Here is a 17281-nt window from a genome sequence, read left to right as displayed (position 1 = left end):
ACTGGAGAACAGGCATTTAAAACAAACCCAGAGAATTGCAGAAGTGAAAGCAAATCCAGTATTTTTTTTCCTTCTTTTTTTAAAAAAAATGAGTTTAACACTTCCCTATACATAACCTACAGGTAGCTTTATTAATCTGTAGTGTAAAGAGCTCCATGTTCACTATCATTATACCAAAAATTTAAGAGTTTTGTTGGTATTTTTCTTTGTTGTACTGTATAAGCCTTAATTTTAAGTAGTGGGCACTGATTTGTCCTCAACTTTGCAACTCTGCCACCTTCCATGCTGTTGATATTACTAAATTTGTGAGACTGTAATGTCTGTGCTGTCCTATAGCTCAATGTAAATCTGTGCTGTGGCAAAAGCTCTTTACTCTTCTAAAGTTTTCTAAGATGCTTCATAAGTCCCTCACGAATTGTAAGCTCAGACAGAAGAGGAATGAGGTTAGGTAAACCTACTCTTTTGTCTTCATGTTTATTCAGTAGCAAGAGCTATATTTCCCAGGATATGGTAATCCTAACTCTTGGGATTTTATGTGATGGCAACACACATTCATTTTAAATGCTGTCCGTGTTTGTCTTATACTGCCTGTTTGTATGAAACTCTCCTACCTCTTTTCTTTCCCTTCCTTCTCTGGAAGGTACTGTGTGTGGGCTTCCTGAGCATTTGGTTGAGATTGGTACATACAGAGTCATCCATTGTTCCCCAAACAGACTATTTTATAGGATTGCATACCTGTGAATTGTAGAATTGTTGAGGTTGGAAAAGACCTGTAAGATCACCAAGTCCAACAATCAGCCTAGAACCAGCACTATGGTCACCACCAGCACATGTCCTCAAATGCCATATCCACTTCCAGAAATGATGACTCCACCACTTCCCTGGGCACCTTGCTTAATAACCCTTACCATAAATAATTTTTTTCTTAATACATACTCTAAACCTCCCCTGGTGCAAATTGAGGCTACTTCCTCTCATCCCATCACTTTTTACCTAAGAGAAGAGACTGACCCCCACCTGGCTACAACCTCCTTTGAGATAGTGGTAGACAGTGACAAGGTCTCCCCTCAGTCTCTTTTTTTCTTCAGGCTATATCCCCCCAGCTGCCTCAGCTGCTCCTCATATGACTTCTGCTCCAGTCCCTTCACCAGCTCTGTTACCCTTCTGAAGATGCCATCCACCTTAGTGGATGTGCCAAAATGTTACCAAAAGGAATTGATTTCAGAAATATTTGCAGTTATGTGCTTTCCTGACTTGTCTGCTGTGAAATATAAAACTTCTATTAATTGATGCAATAATTCAAGTGAACAGTTCTTCTGCTAATGGAAGTCCATAGTTGCTGACTTTAAGTAGAGTTTTGTCTGCTCATAGGGATCAAATTTAATGTGGTTTGTATAAAACTATATTCTTTGCATTTAGCTGTATACATACATATTTTGTATATACTTCTTAGCCCACAGTAAAATGTTGCAAGGTTGTTGTTTACGTTTTTTAATGGGTTTTTTTTTCCTTTTCAAAAGTGTGGGATGTTAGGGTATGCAAATAGAGTGCAACTTTTCCCTCTGTTGTCCAAATAGCTTACAGATTTTCACTAGTCTTTATAGAGGCACTAACATTTCAAAGATAATAGATTTCTGCTAATCACTAAATTATTTTCTACTGATTTCCTTTACCTTATTTCTCTTTAAGTACTGTGCAATATTCTACTTCAAGCTGAAACAAATTGGTTAAAACTTCAGGTCCTTGCAAACGTAATAGACAGTATATAATTATTTTTCTGGCTAAGGTAAATGTATTTTTTACTTAACCTAACAGGTTTAGTGAAAGTCTCTAGAAAATTTTGCTCCCTTCAAATCCTGAAAAATGGCAATTATTTCTTGTGATGCTGTGCTAACTCCTAAGTGCTTAAAAATCTAATACTAAAAGCTGATTCTTAAATGGAAATAAAACAGCTTAGAAAGTGCTTGAAGGCACTGCCTGTGCAGTGTTACATAGCTACAGAGCACAGTCTGTAAAGCTTATAGTTTGAACTTTATAGGTAAATAGGCAGTTACACATATTAACAGGTAACTATATAGAAAACAAGCTTTTTTGTAGCACCTTTGTAAACATTTGCTTACTTCAAATAAACCAAAACATAACAGCAAGAACAGGTCTAAGAATGTAGGTGTAAAACTAGATAAACCATTGGTGGGATGGGAGAGATTTTGATTTGGTTACATGATTGTAACTTCACTTTTATTACTATCTCAAAGCTTGTTTTGAGATATGAAAGTTGTTATTGTATATATACATTGTACCTGAAAGTTGTGTGTAAGACAGAAAGAAAAATCTGAAGTCATAGTCATTACACAAGTGCACTGAATGTGTTTGTTCAACTTCATAATTTTATCTTCAATATGGTATTGTCAGTTATTTCCCATCCAGAAAAGGATTACATTTCAGAACAGTTTCCATACATTGGAAGCCAATGTTGTGCAATACTTTTCCCCAAATGTATACAATTTTTATCAGATCTCGGAGCATTTTTATGAACATGGAAAATTCTGTGGTTTTCTGTTGCTTTGACCTGTTTAGTTGTTGACTTATACTCCTTAAACAACACTGACTGTGTTTGGATGCTGTAGTTTATTAAGTGGCTTTGACTATAGCTGCACTTTTAATCACTCTCCTCATTTCTTTTCAGGAATCTCTTCTCAAGCTGCTTAGAGTAACAAAAGCTTGCTACAGCTTCAGAAACAAGCTAGGGGAGAATAGCTAGCAGGACACTGGGAAAAGCTCTGGGATTAGTATGCTGACATTTGGAAAAAGCAAAAAGGTCTTTGTCCTCTCCTAAATCAGCAAGTGCCTGAAATACCATGTGCAGTGTTCATGTTGTCTGACCTGGGGAGAAGTTTCCTTGGATGACAGCTATTAGAGAGGCTTGGAATTCAGTGTATGCAAAATGACCACCTGCAAAACATGCCTGCTGTAGGGGTTTGCAGTCCTCAACTGCCAGAGACAGTGCTGAGCATGCCGTCTGTCATGTGGCAGGGTCTGCTGTGTCCAGGGCTCTAATGGCAGGAGAACAGCACACTTTCTGTCCAGTCTCCACCACTCCAGTCAGCTTGGAGTGTGGCTGCACTCCCATTTTGAGCACAGGGATATTGTCCTGTTTTTGCCTGCATGTGGCATTATCTTCCTCTGAAACTCTTTTTATGAATCCTGATGGATGAAATTTTGCACTTTTTGCAACAAGAAAAAATTACCTAGGCACATTTTGTTTGACTTGTTTTGAAAGCAGTCTGGTATGTGGACTCCATGTGCATCAAAGCCAGGAGAATGCACTGGAGTTTGTAGAGAAATATACATGGACATGAATCTCATGGAATTTTCACTATCAGAACTGAGCTGAGTAAGAACACCGCATCACACAGGTTTATTCATTACCTTTTTGTCTTACTGTTTGGGGAAAATAACTCTGCTGAGAAATTTAAAACTTCCAGGTAGCAGGCATTGCTGATGGTAGTTCCTTTTTTTAAAAAACTCAGTTCCCCATAACCCACAGTCACTCAGTGTTTCCCTATTTTGGTGTCTGCTGTCTGCTTCTGCCTGGGCAGCTCTTCACTCCAGCTCTTGCTTAAGAGTCATCGCCCGTGTCTCTTTTGTCTTCATCTGCACTCCTGGCCTGGTCTTGTGTCCATACAGGGAAGTTCATTACCTCATCCTACGTAGTGCAGCGACTTCTCTGCCAAAGCACTGTCAATTTAGCCCAGTATGGAGGAGAAAGGAAGGGTTGTATCTAATTTTTAATATGTTTTTTAGCATCATTAACACTCCATAAGAGGAGGCAAGTAGGACCTCAAGTAATGTTGTAGAGGTTTCAGTGGCCTTATTGTTTTGAGAGTAAGTAAGATAATGGAATCCCAATCTTGAGTAATTATAGGTTTTATAGCATTCAAGGTAATTTTAGAATCATGGTAAGCAATAGTGTGAGGGAAGAAATAAGCAAAAAGAGGTCTTCACCACTAGTGCTGTAGAAGTACCAGACATTAAAGAATAGATTTTTTTTTTTAAATGAAGCGTATATTAATTATGAATTAGCAAGGAAAGTACTTTCTAAACTTCTATACCAACTTAAGCTTCTTTTATTCAATCTTTGATTAGTGTAACACTTCCTATATTGAGCAGTCTGCATTTTTTTTGTAAAGACTGTGTAAAGATGTCAAAAGGGAAAGAGTGGTTGGAAACTATTCATTCAACTGTTAGTAAACAGGTTTATCGCCTAAGTTTAGCTTAGGATTGATCAACGAATATCAATGAATAAATTTCTGTATTGATTATGGAAAAGCCTGTTATGATTCTGCCTGCTAAAGTGATACTTATTATGCTTTCTTACTCATCACTTTGCTCCTTGGGTCCAGGAGGATTTGGCACTTATTTCTTGTTAGTCTTTGTCTCACCACCCTAATGTTGCAGCCTAAGGCAATTAAGAACATCAGGATATGAGCCTTAATGTTTTTACCATGCCTGAGCGGATATTTCTAATAGTCAAACTGTGTTACTATGGCATTCTTGTTAGTTTTTTTTTCTTTTTGTTCAGCATCAGTATATTTCTGGAAAAATGAATTACTTTGCTTTGTAATTAGTGTGGAGTTCTCCTCTTAGTTCCTATTAATGTCTTTAATGAGTACCGAATACCTTCTGATAACAAAAGAAAAAGAAGAGAAAGCTGAAAGGGGAAGAGAAGAGAGGGAAGAGTAAGAAGCTGGTAGGGTGGTTTGGTTTTTTTACAGGATAGATTTTTCTTCTTTAAAGATGTTCTTCCTTTCTCAACTTCATATGGAGGGGATGGTGCTATGCAGGGCAACAGTTGGACTCAATGATCCTTGAGGATCCCTTCCAACTCAGCTTATTCTGTGATCCTGTGAAAAATAGAAGACTTTTTTTTATATATATAATTAAAAAAAAAAACATATTAATTGTTTGACCACTTAGGAAGGCAAAGAGGAAGCTATCTTCCTATCTGATATTCCTAAAATTAATATTATTTCAGCTGAATTGATTGAAACTTCCAGACTGGGAGGGCATCATGTCCTTATGTGGATAATGGAAGAGCAAAACTTCTATGTGAAGATGTATTGGCCACAGTTACAAATATTTTTATATGTTTTATACATTATGTATTGCATATTCACAGGTGTTTTAGGAAATCTAAAATTTATGTAGCTCTATATAATACGTTGCTACAGAAAAGTGCAGGTGATGTAATTGTATAGCAGCTTTGAAGGACTTCAGTGGTGCATCAGTGACTGGTTCTATAACACAATTAATCCTGTAGATATATAGTGCATAACTTCCATTAGCTTGCAGAAATAATCTTTATAAATGTTCATTGTCAAGTGTCAAAACAATGGTCTAATTCTAGAGTCATCTGAAATTTAGTGTCTTTGTCAGAAAAAAATCCTAAGTACTTTAGTAATCTGGCAAAATCATGATTTATCCAACTCATTTAACAAAGGGAGCTATGCTTTTTCCACAGAGCAAAGACAGCTTGCCATTCAGTAAAGCTGTACTTTAAGCATGGAAAGAAAAGACTGTAACTCTGGTTTTGTCAGAAGTGATTGAAGAAGTGTAGGTTAGCTTGATTTTTACTGTTCCATACCTAACTATACCGTCTATGCCAGACCTACACTCTGCCCTGCAAAGTGCTCTGCTTTGTCTTGAGCATCACTGCTGAGCAATCAACAGGAACATGCAGGCCACCTCATTAAACAAATTGAGGATATTTTGGTGGAGCTGTGGAAGATTTTTATGATGACAGTGCTGGAGAGCAGCATCCCAAGGCTGAACAGTTGACTTTCACTGACACTCACTTCAGCCATATAGTACTCGCCTACCTTTTGCATATTAAAATCCTAACCTGTGGTGTGTTGAAAGTCCCAGTTGTGTGATATACTGTACTGGGAGTGAACTGAGCATCAGTGCTGGTCAAATGCATATTCATTAACCACACATCATATTCATTAACCACATACATCTACGTCCTGGATTCAGTTCTTCTTTGATCTTTCATTAACATGGTCAGAACCTTTATAGTTTCCTTTCAATGTCAATATTCATCAAAACAATTGGCAGGCTTCTAAGATTGTTTCCTATTCTTTAATTTTCCAGGGTTAAAGAGCTGGTGCATTATGTTAATATGTGTCCCTTGATATTGGCATATGCTTAACTGGGAGGTAAAATATAAAATAGATCTAATATTGAAGACAACTGAAGTTTAAGTATGATTGAAGAAGTAATTTTAGATATTCAAGAGAGCAAAAAGAATTAGTTTGTTCTGTTAAACAAAAAGCCTATGAATGCCAGTCACCTTTGCATAACATTTTTGTGTAAGAGATTTGGATCAGGGAAACAGCTATGCAAACTCCTATAGTGGTTGATTTACAAGGAAATCAACCTTGGTGATTTACAAGGAAAAGATGAATTGGAGCTGAGGGTACATTTCTGTGGAGAACTAGCATGTGCACTGATCCCATTGGCCTTCCTTCCTTCTTCATCTTCCACTGAAATTCTGTTTTGCTGTCTCTGATCTATTCTGCATACTTCTGTCATTTCATCCAACACCCAACATAGGAGAACACCATGTCTGTCATCTAGTGAACTTCAAGGAATCTTGACTCCCAGCTGAGTAATGCAATTCTACTACTGAAAGCTGCTCTTCCTGCTGAGCAATAGAGATATTTCATTGAGTTCACATGTACCCCTCTGTAGTGAGGTCAAATTAAACTCTTTTGACTACAAGTGCCTAAAATTTTGTGGGAATTTATTTTGGGGAAAAAAAGTATTAAAAACATACCTCTGAAAATAAAATGAGGGCAGGTCGAAGGGGATGTTTTTTCATGCCCTGAAATTGAGTCAAAATACCTAAAAAGTTAAATTCAACCTAAAGTCCTGGTACTTAGTATCTTTGGAATTTGATGGCAGCATTCCTTAAAAAATATAGCAATCAGTTTGTCATTAAAATGTAGCTAAACTTAAACTGACAACTACAGTATCATAGAATAGTTTGAATTGGAAGGGACATTAAAGATAACCAATTCCAACCTGCCTGCATGGGCAGGGACATCTTCCACTAGATCAGGTTGCTCAATGCCCAATCCAGCCTGGCCCTGAACACTTCCAGGGATGGAACAGCCACATCTTCTCTGGACAACCTGTTCCAGTGTCTCACCAGCCTCATGGTAGAGAATTTCCTCCTAATGTCTTATCTAAACCTGCCCTCTTTCAGTCTGAAGCCATCACCCCTTGTCCTCTCACTGCATGCCCTGGTAAAAAAAGTCCCTCTACCGCCGCTCTTGTAGCCCCACAATAGGTACTGAGAGATTGCTGTAAGGTCCCCCAAAGTCTCGTCTTCTCCAGGCTGAACAACTCCAACTTTTTCAGCCTTCCTGGATAAGAGAGGTGTTTGATCTCTCTAAGCATCTTTGTGACCTCTGGACTCCCTCCAGCAGGTCCCTGTCCTTCCTGTGCTGGGAGCCCAGAGCTGATGCAGCCCTGCAGGTGGGGTCTCAGCAGGGCAGGGCAGAGGGGCAGAATCCCCTCCCTGGCCCTGCTGCCCACCCTGCTCTGGATGCAGCCCAGGACACGTGTGGCTCTCTGGGCTGGGAGTGCCCATGGCTGGGTCATGTCCAGCCTCAGCCACCAGCACCCCCAATTCCTTCTGGGCAGGGCTGCTGGGATCTGTTCATCCCCAGCCTGGGCTGGTACCAGGGCTGCTCTGACCCAGGTGCAGCACCTTGCACATGACCTTGTTAAACCTCATGAGATTCCCATGGGTCCTCTCCGAGAGCTTGTCCAGGTTTCTCTGGATGGCATGCCATCCCTCAGGTGCATCAGCTGTGCCACTCAGCTTGGGGTCAGGTGTAAACTTGTGGAGGGTGCAGTCGGTTCCATTCTCTGTCATTGGTGAACATATCAAAGCTGATGTCCATTGTGACTCTGAGCCACTAGTCACTGCCCTCTAGATGTGACAGCCCAACCAGTTCCCTATCCACCAAACTGTCCATTCTTTGAATCCACCTCTTCCAATGTAGAGAGAAGTATGTTGTAGGGCATGTGTCAAAGGCTTTACATAAGTGCAGATAACTGACATCCACAGCCCTCCTCTTCTCTACTGATACAGTCACTCCTTTGTAGAAGGCCATCTTATCGACATCTTTGTGATATTAAAATGTATTTAGGTTTCTGTGCAAATGCAATGTTGTGCGTCCTGGTAGTGGTCATGGGGAAAAATGCTGTAAATTCTCAATTATAATAAGGGGGTTTTTGCCTCATTAATTTTATTTGCTAAGTAAATTTAATACAATTTAAAAAGTATTTCATACATTATTTAATGTTGGTAAATACCTTTACACCTTCAGGCATAAATCTCCAAAGAATGAGGGATTCACAACACATGTTCCTGGCCTTAATTAATGTTTGTTTTAGAGTAATTGCATTGGATCAACCAGTTCAGATCCATATTGTGGCATAAAATTGATGAGAATAATCAGAGTATTAGAAGATTTTGGAGAAGAAGTGGACTTGAAGTTATGCACATTCTGCAGTGTGCAGACAGTGTAATGAGAGAAGTTACACATGCATTAATGCCATTTAGTTTTGAGGGATAGGTGGGCAGTAAAGAGCTGGGGAGATGATGGGATGGTGCTGAATCTGTGTTAGAGGTGTCTGTGTTTGTCTGACTCCACAACTGGATGTTGATTTTTGCCTTAGAAGACTTGAGTTTTGCTTGCAAATATATATAAACAAACTTACCTGCTCTATGCAGTAGCACATACAGAAGTCATCAGGCAAGGTTTATTGTGCAGAGTAACTTGTGTACATCCAAATGTAAATAGCTTGTGTGCAATGATAGTATGTACAGATTAAATTCACTTCTTCTCTCTCTCCTTCAGGGAACAACCCATCTTCAGCACCCGAGCTCATGTCTTCCAGATTGACCCAAACACTAAGAAGAACTGGGTTCCCACCAGCAAGCATGCTGTTACTGTGTCCTACTTCTATGACAGCACAAGAAATGTCTACAGAATAATCAGTTTGGATGGCTCAAAGGTAAATTATATTTCAGAAAACCTAGTTGTCTGAAGCATTTTTGCTGCAACTTTCTAGTTTGATGTTCTTCTTGTTTCTTCCCAGATGTTTGTATCATTATCTGACCAACAGATTACAGACATTTTAAAATGGTAACATTGCCTCATCATGTGTTTTAAGTGTTTATTTGTAAATTCTGTTTTCCATGTAGTTGTGTTGACTTCAATAACTATTGCTGAATTGAAGTAGTGACCTGTGCCTTGGATAATGCTATGAGACGGATAAAAAGACAAAAAATTGTACAAAAAGTACTCATAGGGTTACAATAACTTGTTTTCATTTCTGTACTCAGTCATTTATCAATGTAATTAGCTTCAGCTTTATGAAGGACATCTGTTCAGTGGCCATAATCACTTAGTAAATCCTTTGTTATATAATCTTCCGATTTTTGCTGTAGAGAATGCAAGGATTGCCTCCTAATAAAGCCTACCTAATAAATGGTAAGCTTTTATCTAGACTCAGTTGGTTTGGTTTTAGTAGGGGATTTTTGTGGGTGGTTTTTTGGTTAGGTTTGGTTTGGGTTTTTTCTCTGTTTTAACTAGAAAGGATATTACGCTGAGCTGCTCCTCTTGTAAAATGTGTCTAAGAAATTAATTTGATGTGCAGAAAATCCTTGACTGTTTTTACTCACATAACTATAATAACAGTAACTTTACAAGCAGTGTAGCAGAAAACTCTACACTTAGGGCATTAAAGATATACAGTCTGTAATCAAAAGTTGTGATCCTTTCCAGAGACTTTCATTTGAAGCTTTTGGAAATGCATCAGTTCACAATGATTGGAAATGAAGTACTCTGTTAAAAGTATGGCAATATTCACAGAGATTTTATGCCTACTTATTGAAAGCTGAAAATTACTGCTCTGCATTTTTTAAAATATACAGAATATTGCTATTTTAAATGTAAAAGGAGATTTTCTATCAGAAAAAGTATATAGAAATTGATCTCATAGTCAAAAATCTCTGCTTGAAGTGGCTGAGACTGGCATCAGAGCCTACGAGATTTTTTTCAGTTTTAAGTCTTTGGTTTTTTTCCTTCTCAGCCTTCCTTCAAAAGATTCAATTAGTTCTGTCAAATAATTAAAATAACTTTTGAGTCAGTATTAATGAATAAAGACACTGGGATTGGAACTAGATGATGTATGAAATCAAGAGTACCAGTTAATGTAGTGCTTTAACTGATCTGGAGTATATACAAAATCCTTATTCTCACATCCACTGGGGTTCCTCTGCCTTCATCCTAATGCTGCAACTCCTGCTGAATGCCGGCTGAATTAAATTGTTGAGTAGTTGTTCACCTATTTAGTTGTTCTTTTGTCTACTGCAGCATTCTCTCTACATCCAGTACTAATGGCAAAGTACATTGATAATTCAGTTCATCGCTTTTATTTACTCTGTGAGTGCTGCAATCCTAATAATGTTTTCATCCAAGTCTTAGGTGAAGATCTAGAATCCCAGTCATGGTTAAGAGAGTCCATTCTTTCAGGCATTTACCACGTTGCTCTGAAACATACACAGGTGAATAGTGGAGGGACACATGGAAGAATTTGAAGTGGGTTTCCAGCATAATTCCCAGACAGCTAGTTTATTTTTACTTAAAACCCCATCCTTTTTTTCTTAGCATGTCTGTTTATATACAATATTGTATGTGCAAAGAGTTAAATGTAAATATAAAGCATTTTTAAGTTTGAGTGCACCAGAGAGTGTCTTTGCGGTATGGCATATAGCTGGGTGTCAGTAACACCGCTGATAATGCACATGTTGCCAGTGGCCAAAACCACTTGTCAAACCCTACTGGTTTTGAAGCTGTCACACTCCTCCCTCAGTGGGAACAGATCCAGCCGGGTTTTATTGCACACCTGGGTGCTGGTGTGGTTTACAGCATCCTTTGGGTTTTTAGGGTGAAGAGAATGATGTGCTCAGTTCTCAGGCACTGAGCAGTAAGTCAGTGAGTAAAGGCAGCTCACATGTATATTTCTGCAGTAGGAATGCTGGAGAGAGGTATACTAGAGATTTGAGAGGTAATCCTATTTCTGTCCCACACCCTTCTCTCTCTAGGTTGGTGCATTTCAGAAGTATTCCTGGATATAATTTAAGTTCTCTACTGATTTCTAAGAGTCATTAAATCTTTCTTCTTGAAAACAATAGGACATTTAAAAACATGATCTTCACTCCCCTGTTGTGCATTGCAGTTTCCAACCTGAATTTGCTTATGGGGTCTTTGGTTAATTTTGAAAGAGAGGGTTTTTTTTCCTTATTTGAGCTTGATTTAGCCAAGACAGTTCCTACAGACACAACTTCTGCTTACTTTTAATGCATTTTGTGTAATATTTTCCGAAGCTACAGTCTCCTCTTGAAATATCTTGCACCAGATATCATGTATGTCCCTCTATCTTGACTACAAAAAGTATTCTAGGACCATAAGGTGTTCAGTGTACAGGCTATATATTTTATAGTAATGCACAATATTTGGAGACCTGTTGCCCATTGCCAAGAAAACTTGATGCAAGTAATCTGATTGAACTTGAATCTGGTTCCTCTGACCTCTTGAGTAAATACCTTTCATGTGACTTTTTTCTCCTACCAGTCCCAGAATCAAAAGAAAGCCTGAAAAATAAGATTTCTTATGTAGTATGGCGTGACAACGTTGAGCAGTTGTTGCTAAGGCTCTCAGTTCTCATTAATTATATACTCATTTCAGAGTTCCTTGGAAAAATGTGTTTTAGTACGTCTTTCTCCTGGGTGATTGAACAAAGCTTCCATTGTTTCTCCAGTACAGGCAGATGTCAGGATTATTCTGAGTCCCACTGTCTTTTGCATTTTGTCTCTTGCCATCTCTGAGAAAAGGAACAGACCAAGTATAGTGTGGGTCTTGCTTTACTAGTTAACTCTCTGATAATTTTTTTTCTCACCTACAAAGCAGGGAAATAAACTTAAATTTCATATTAATCTAGAACCTGAGAAGAGTGGTTTCCCCGTCTGCAGGTCCCATGAACCTTGCATATATTATTACTCAGTCAAGTCTCCCAGCAGCGTTACTGCCAATGATCTTGTTATTTTAATCACCATCTCACTTTAAAATGGCAATTTTTTAAATGCTCAATAAACGTTTTAAGTAAGACCTGTACACACAAGTGTTCAGTGATTTTCCTTTGAAGATGTTAGAAAGTTCTGTATCTTAAATTATTATTGCCATTAGTTTAAGCACAAGATAAAATTGTATTTGACCACCTCTATATATCTTGCAGCCGTCAGGTTTGCAGCTCATAAAATGAACAGCTCAGACACATGCCCTATTTTCTCATCGCTAAAGTAATATGAAAGGGAAACATGAAAGCTATTTTATAATTCCAAAAAAGCCTGAAGATAACTAAATCAGTTTTCTTCAAAACTAAATGTCTTCCTGTCAGATTGACTCTGTTCTGTTTTTAAGATCTTCTTGTTCATTTATGGAAACAACATTCTTAAAAGTTGATGAAATATTTGACACTTGTTATACGGATAACTATGCAGTGAAATCTGGATTGGAGGAGAGCAGTTAAAGCAGTACCCATTTGAATGGACAAGACAGGCTTAATTATAAATTTTGATTTAAAAAATAAATGTTTTTTTAAGCTAAATATACAAAGTCCTGGTATCTAGTTTTTTCCAGAGGTAGCTGACACTGGAGTGTATTTGTAGGGTGTTCTAGCATTACACTTTTAAAAGCATAGTTTTGCATGTGAGAAACCTAGCATACCAAGGCTTTTAATTTAGAGAAGATGGAAAACCCTGATTTCCTTTTTTCTTCTTTTTTTTTTTTTAAATCACTGGCATCTGAATGTAGTCTTCCCAGTCTTCGGGCTAGTGGTATCTACTGACATGAAGCCTCTTTACTTTTCTTTCTTGGAAGATAAAGGAAGGAATCACAGCCAACTCTCTATCAACACAATTATTTTTGAAGCTTTCTTCCTGCCTTTCTCTCTTGGAAGAAAGCAATTTGACAGTCAATGTAACCCAGCCTAAATGCAGACTGCTGTCAAAAAAGCTGTCCCATTCTGGACCAGGCACCCTGTTCAGGTTCTCCATGGTGGAGCCTGTCATGTGGTCAGCAGAAGCATTTCTCCATTTTGACTGGGTTAAGCTGCAGCCAGCTATACTGCTGTCACTGCAGGAAATGGCAGCTGTGGAGGCTTTAAACCTGTGTTTTGCTTGGAGGTCTTAGCTCTCTGGCATTGGAGTCCTCTTCTGAATTGAGGAAGTTATGTCCATGACATAATACTCACTCTCTAAAATATGTGATGTAAGTTTCAATTAATCAAGCAATGGATGGGCCTGGGCTTAAGCAGACTAGACAACATAGCTAGAGCTTGATTTGGGGGGAAGAATCTGTCCTGCACAGTCCCTAGGATATTTAATTTCAAGGATAGTACTGTTGACAACTTCCACAGGAAGTGAGATTGAGCATTAAATGAGATTGCACAGCTCTGTTCTGGGCTTCCACCTGGTTATTTCAAATGTGGGCTTCCAACCACTAATAGTGAAAAAGAAGATAAGCATACAAGTAAAAAAGAGTTCCAGAGCACCTCTTTTCTGAGAAGTCCTGTCTCACATTCTCTCTTTTGTCCTGTATGCTATAGACAGCAGTTTTCTAGGTGGTCAGTTGGAGGTGATAGTGCAAGTAGGAGTCTGATGGCTTTATGTGAGCTCCGAACCTTATGCCTGAAGAAAGGAGAATAATGTTTAGTGTACCAGTGACTTCACTAGGCAGCTTCTGTATGAACATCTGAGGGATGTCTTTCAGACAATGCTGGAGATAGTTCTCCATTTTCTGGTCATGCAGCAAACCCTGTCTTTGATCTGATGAGGCTTCCTGGCTCAAATGTAAGCTTTCAGGCATTCCAGAATTTTCAAGGAGTTGTTCACAGTGGTAGGCAAAATTTGTATTTAGGGACAAAAATTATCAGAAAGAATTGGCTATGTTCAGATTTGCTTATCTTCATTAATGGTGAGTATAGCGAAAGTCACCAAGAAAGAGTTCTGTTAAATTTATCTGTGCTGCAGTATCTTTGCTTGTCTTTCTATATGTTGCAATGAAATGTATGCTTTTGAACTTTCTTGCAATACTCATCTCCACTACTTCATCTGAGAATCACCGTATGAACATGGGTGCTGTTTGTAAGCTTGGCTGGCCCCTCAGCTGTAATTTTTTCAGGCTTGCCCTGTAAAATTCATAGAAAATTTTAATCTGGTGGTAGCTGTGCTCCAGTGGTACTCAAATCTCTCAGCAAAAACAAAGAGTGCAAAGTAAACTTTAAATAACTACTTATTTCAATATTCATCTAGAAGTCTATATAACTCAAGTAGTATAGACTGATTTTGACTTTAGAGAATTTTGGTTTTAGGAGAGCAGTAATGGTCTCTGTGATGTTAAAGTTTCTCAGTCACCATTCTGAGAAAACAGTCTTACATTCTTCCCATCTCTACAGTTTGCACTTCACATATGTACTCTTTAATGTGATGGAAATACTGTTGAAATCCACAGTGAAACTTAAGTTGCTTTTAGTAGAACCAGCATATCACCTAGAAATTTCATTTTGTGTTTATATTATCAGAACTTACATGCTGGAGGATGATATTTTTTGCATCCTGTAGATACAAGAACAAGAACTAGAGAAGAAAAATTAAAACAAGAGTAGCTCCACTTATGTAGTTGGTGTATGACCCTGCCATTGTTAGCCTTGCTTGTATGTGTATAAAGGAAACAGACTCTTGTAGAACTGAGATTTAAAAAGAAAATGTGCTCCTTTGTATTATTGAGTGTTTTTCAGTGAGAATCTCATCTGCAACAGGGGTGGGGGAAGAGCAGCAGTGGAATTGACAGGCAACTTGAGAGGCACTGCCTTAAGGGACAAAGAAATACAAGTGCAAGACAAAAAAGGACTTTGATAGTCCTTATATGTAGAAACTTTAAAGGACTGCTTGCAATTGTGAATTGATGCCTACTCCCCCTCCCCAGCTATTTCCTCCTTACAATGTATGCAAAAATATGCCTTTGCAATTCTATCTGGCATTGAATTAGAAAACTGTTTCCTAGTTCCCAGTGTGTGTCTCATTCAGCATATTCAGATAATTGTCTACAATATTGACATTTTCAATTATGAGTTGTCTTTAGAAAAAAATAAAAACCATGAAGCCCATTTTTACAGTTATTACCTTTTTCAGGCAATAATAAACAGCACCATCACCCCCAACATGACATTTACTAAAACATCCCAGAAGTTTGGCCAGTGGGCAGACAGCAGGGCGAATACAGTCTATGGCTTGGGATTTTCATCTGAACATCACCTTTCAAAAGTAAGTATGACCAGTGGTAACTCTTCAGCTAGTGAAGCTACTTAAGTGTATTTTTATTCCTGCTCACTATGTCTTGACGCAGTACTCACTACTGTTGTTATTTAAAAATAATTTACAAAAAATTGTTCTGTATCAATCCTTATAATGTAAAAAGCACAGGAGTAAGTGTGATCTGCAAATTTTCTTCAAACTGATGAAGAAAAGGAGAGAGATTGAAGCCTATTACACTTTATGCTGCTACTGCTTTCTAATTACTGATTTGTTAGGTTTTTCTTCTTAAATAATTGTTCTTCCATTACAGTTTTTCCATGATAGAATTTAAAGAAGTAAACAATTTGGTGTTTCTTGTGTATTTGGATCTCCTACAAAAAAACTGTTTGTAGTCTTCAGATGCATTGTTGTCTTTTAGGCTACATTCACTTTCACTTTTCTACTATGTAGTACATCAAATTACTGTTATTTCAAAGTTTGCAGCCTTAAAGTAAAGCTAGTGGGAAATATATTCAGTGTAAAAGAAAAATACATTTTCTGCTGGAATGCAGAAGTGGAAATGTTTGCTGAAGCAGTATGTGCCATACATGAGTTTCTTTTCTAGTCTACTTCTGCAAAAAGGAAATAGACCTCATTCCAAGGAAAGAAGAAATCCCTATTTCTCAAACTGATGGCCTAGGTCCTCTGAGCATCCTTACTACAGTACTTGTTTTTGCTACTGCCCTAGTAGATGAGTCCAAGAACCTACAAGTGTGGTTTTTCTTCAGATGGGGAATTTCGGTGCAGTTTTAAGAGCTTGTGTTTATATTAAGCAGAAAATTTTCATATTTGAAATAAAGAAAAGATTTGGACACCTAAGTGCAATAAGATAAATACATGTTCAGGAAGGAATAATGGTGGCTAGCTGTTTGAAGGAAGAGTAATCATAGCAGCCCTTTTGAGAAAGTATTTGTCACTGTCCAAGGATACGCACAGCCTGCCAGAAAACCATTAAAATGACACCCAGTATAGCTACTTTATTTGGGCAAGCATCAAACTTGTAAGGTTTCTTCCTTTCATAATTACTTGGTTTTCCTTTCCACAAAGCAACACAACCACAGGACTTTCCGAGTGATTCTCTAAGCTCTAGGTTATCCTTGCCAGTGGAAATGTGTTGGGTTTTTTTAATCTTCATCCTCAGCTCTTCTTTTGCCCTCCATCACCTTCTTAATTACAGTTCTCTCAATCCCATTCTTTTCACTGCCATCAAACAGATGTCTAGGACTTTTAAATATTCCTTTGACATAAAGCTCTATATTGCTGTTGAAAATTTAATCTGAAAGGCTACGGTAGACATTTTTTCTTAATTTCTTTTTTTTGGAGTGGATTTTTGTTTAACTCAGATTGCTGTTTTATGGACAATAAACAAATTTATTAAGAAAAATCCTGAATCACAGACCTTTTCTGAAGATAATGGTGAATCTATGAGCCCTTTTCAGCATACTGTTCCTGTTGTATTATTTCTTAATCATTTAACCGATATTCATGTGAGTTACAATTGCCAATTGTTGCTACTACTAAAATTCCTAAAGATTTAACTTTTTGTGTTATTTAAAAAATTATAAACATACTGATGGGGAAAGAAAACTTTTCTTTAGATTAGAAGCTGTTCAGCCACTGGAGCTGGTAGGTATGTTTGATTGGGAATCAGAAGACCCAAATTAAATCTGCCCTGTAACTTTAGAGAAATCGTGTCTATATTCTCTTTCTTGTTTTGTCTTTCCCTCAGATTACTTACCCCCACTTCTGTGCATCATAGCCAGGTTTACCAGAGCACTCTGATAC

At 37.9% G+C, this 17281-nt stretch overlaps 1 protein-coding gene across 1 annotated transcript in view; it reads left to right on the top strand.

Annotated features, from left to right (window-relative positions):
• The window catches only part of HOMER1 (homer scaffold protein 1), an 87191-nt gene that overhangs the window by 14533 nt on the left and 55377 nt on the right, over window positions 1-17281 (top strand). The window contains exons 2-3 of the mRNA XM_071425260.1: window positions 8937-9093; window positions 15335-15466. Coding sequence (XP_071281361.1) covers window positions 8937-9093; window positions 15335-15466 — 289 coding nt within the window. The remainder of the gene's footprint in view (window positions 1-8936; window positions 9094-15334; window positions 15467-17281) is intronic.

Source organism: Agelaius tricolor, unplaced genomic scaffold (genome assembly GCF_023055355.1).
Source record: "Agelaius tricolor isolate 1412-34295 unplaced genomic scaffold, bAgeTri1.0.p SCAF_4, whole genome shotgun sequence".
Taxonomy (NCBI): Eukaryota; Metazoa; Chordata; class Aves; order Passeriformes; family Icteridae; genus Agelaius; species Agelaius tricolor.
The sequence above is the reverse complement of the archived record's forward strand: the minus strand, read 5'-3'. Positions and strand labels throughout refer to the sequence as shown.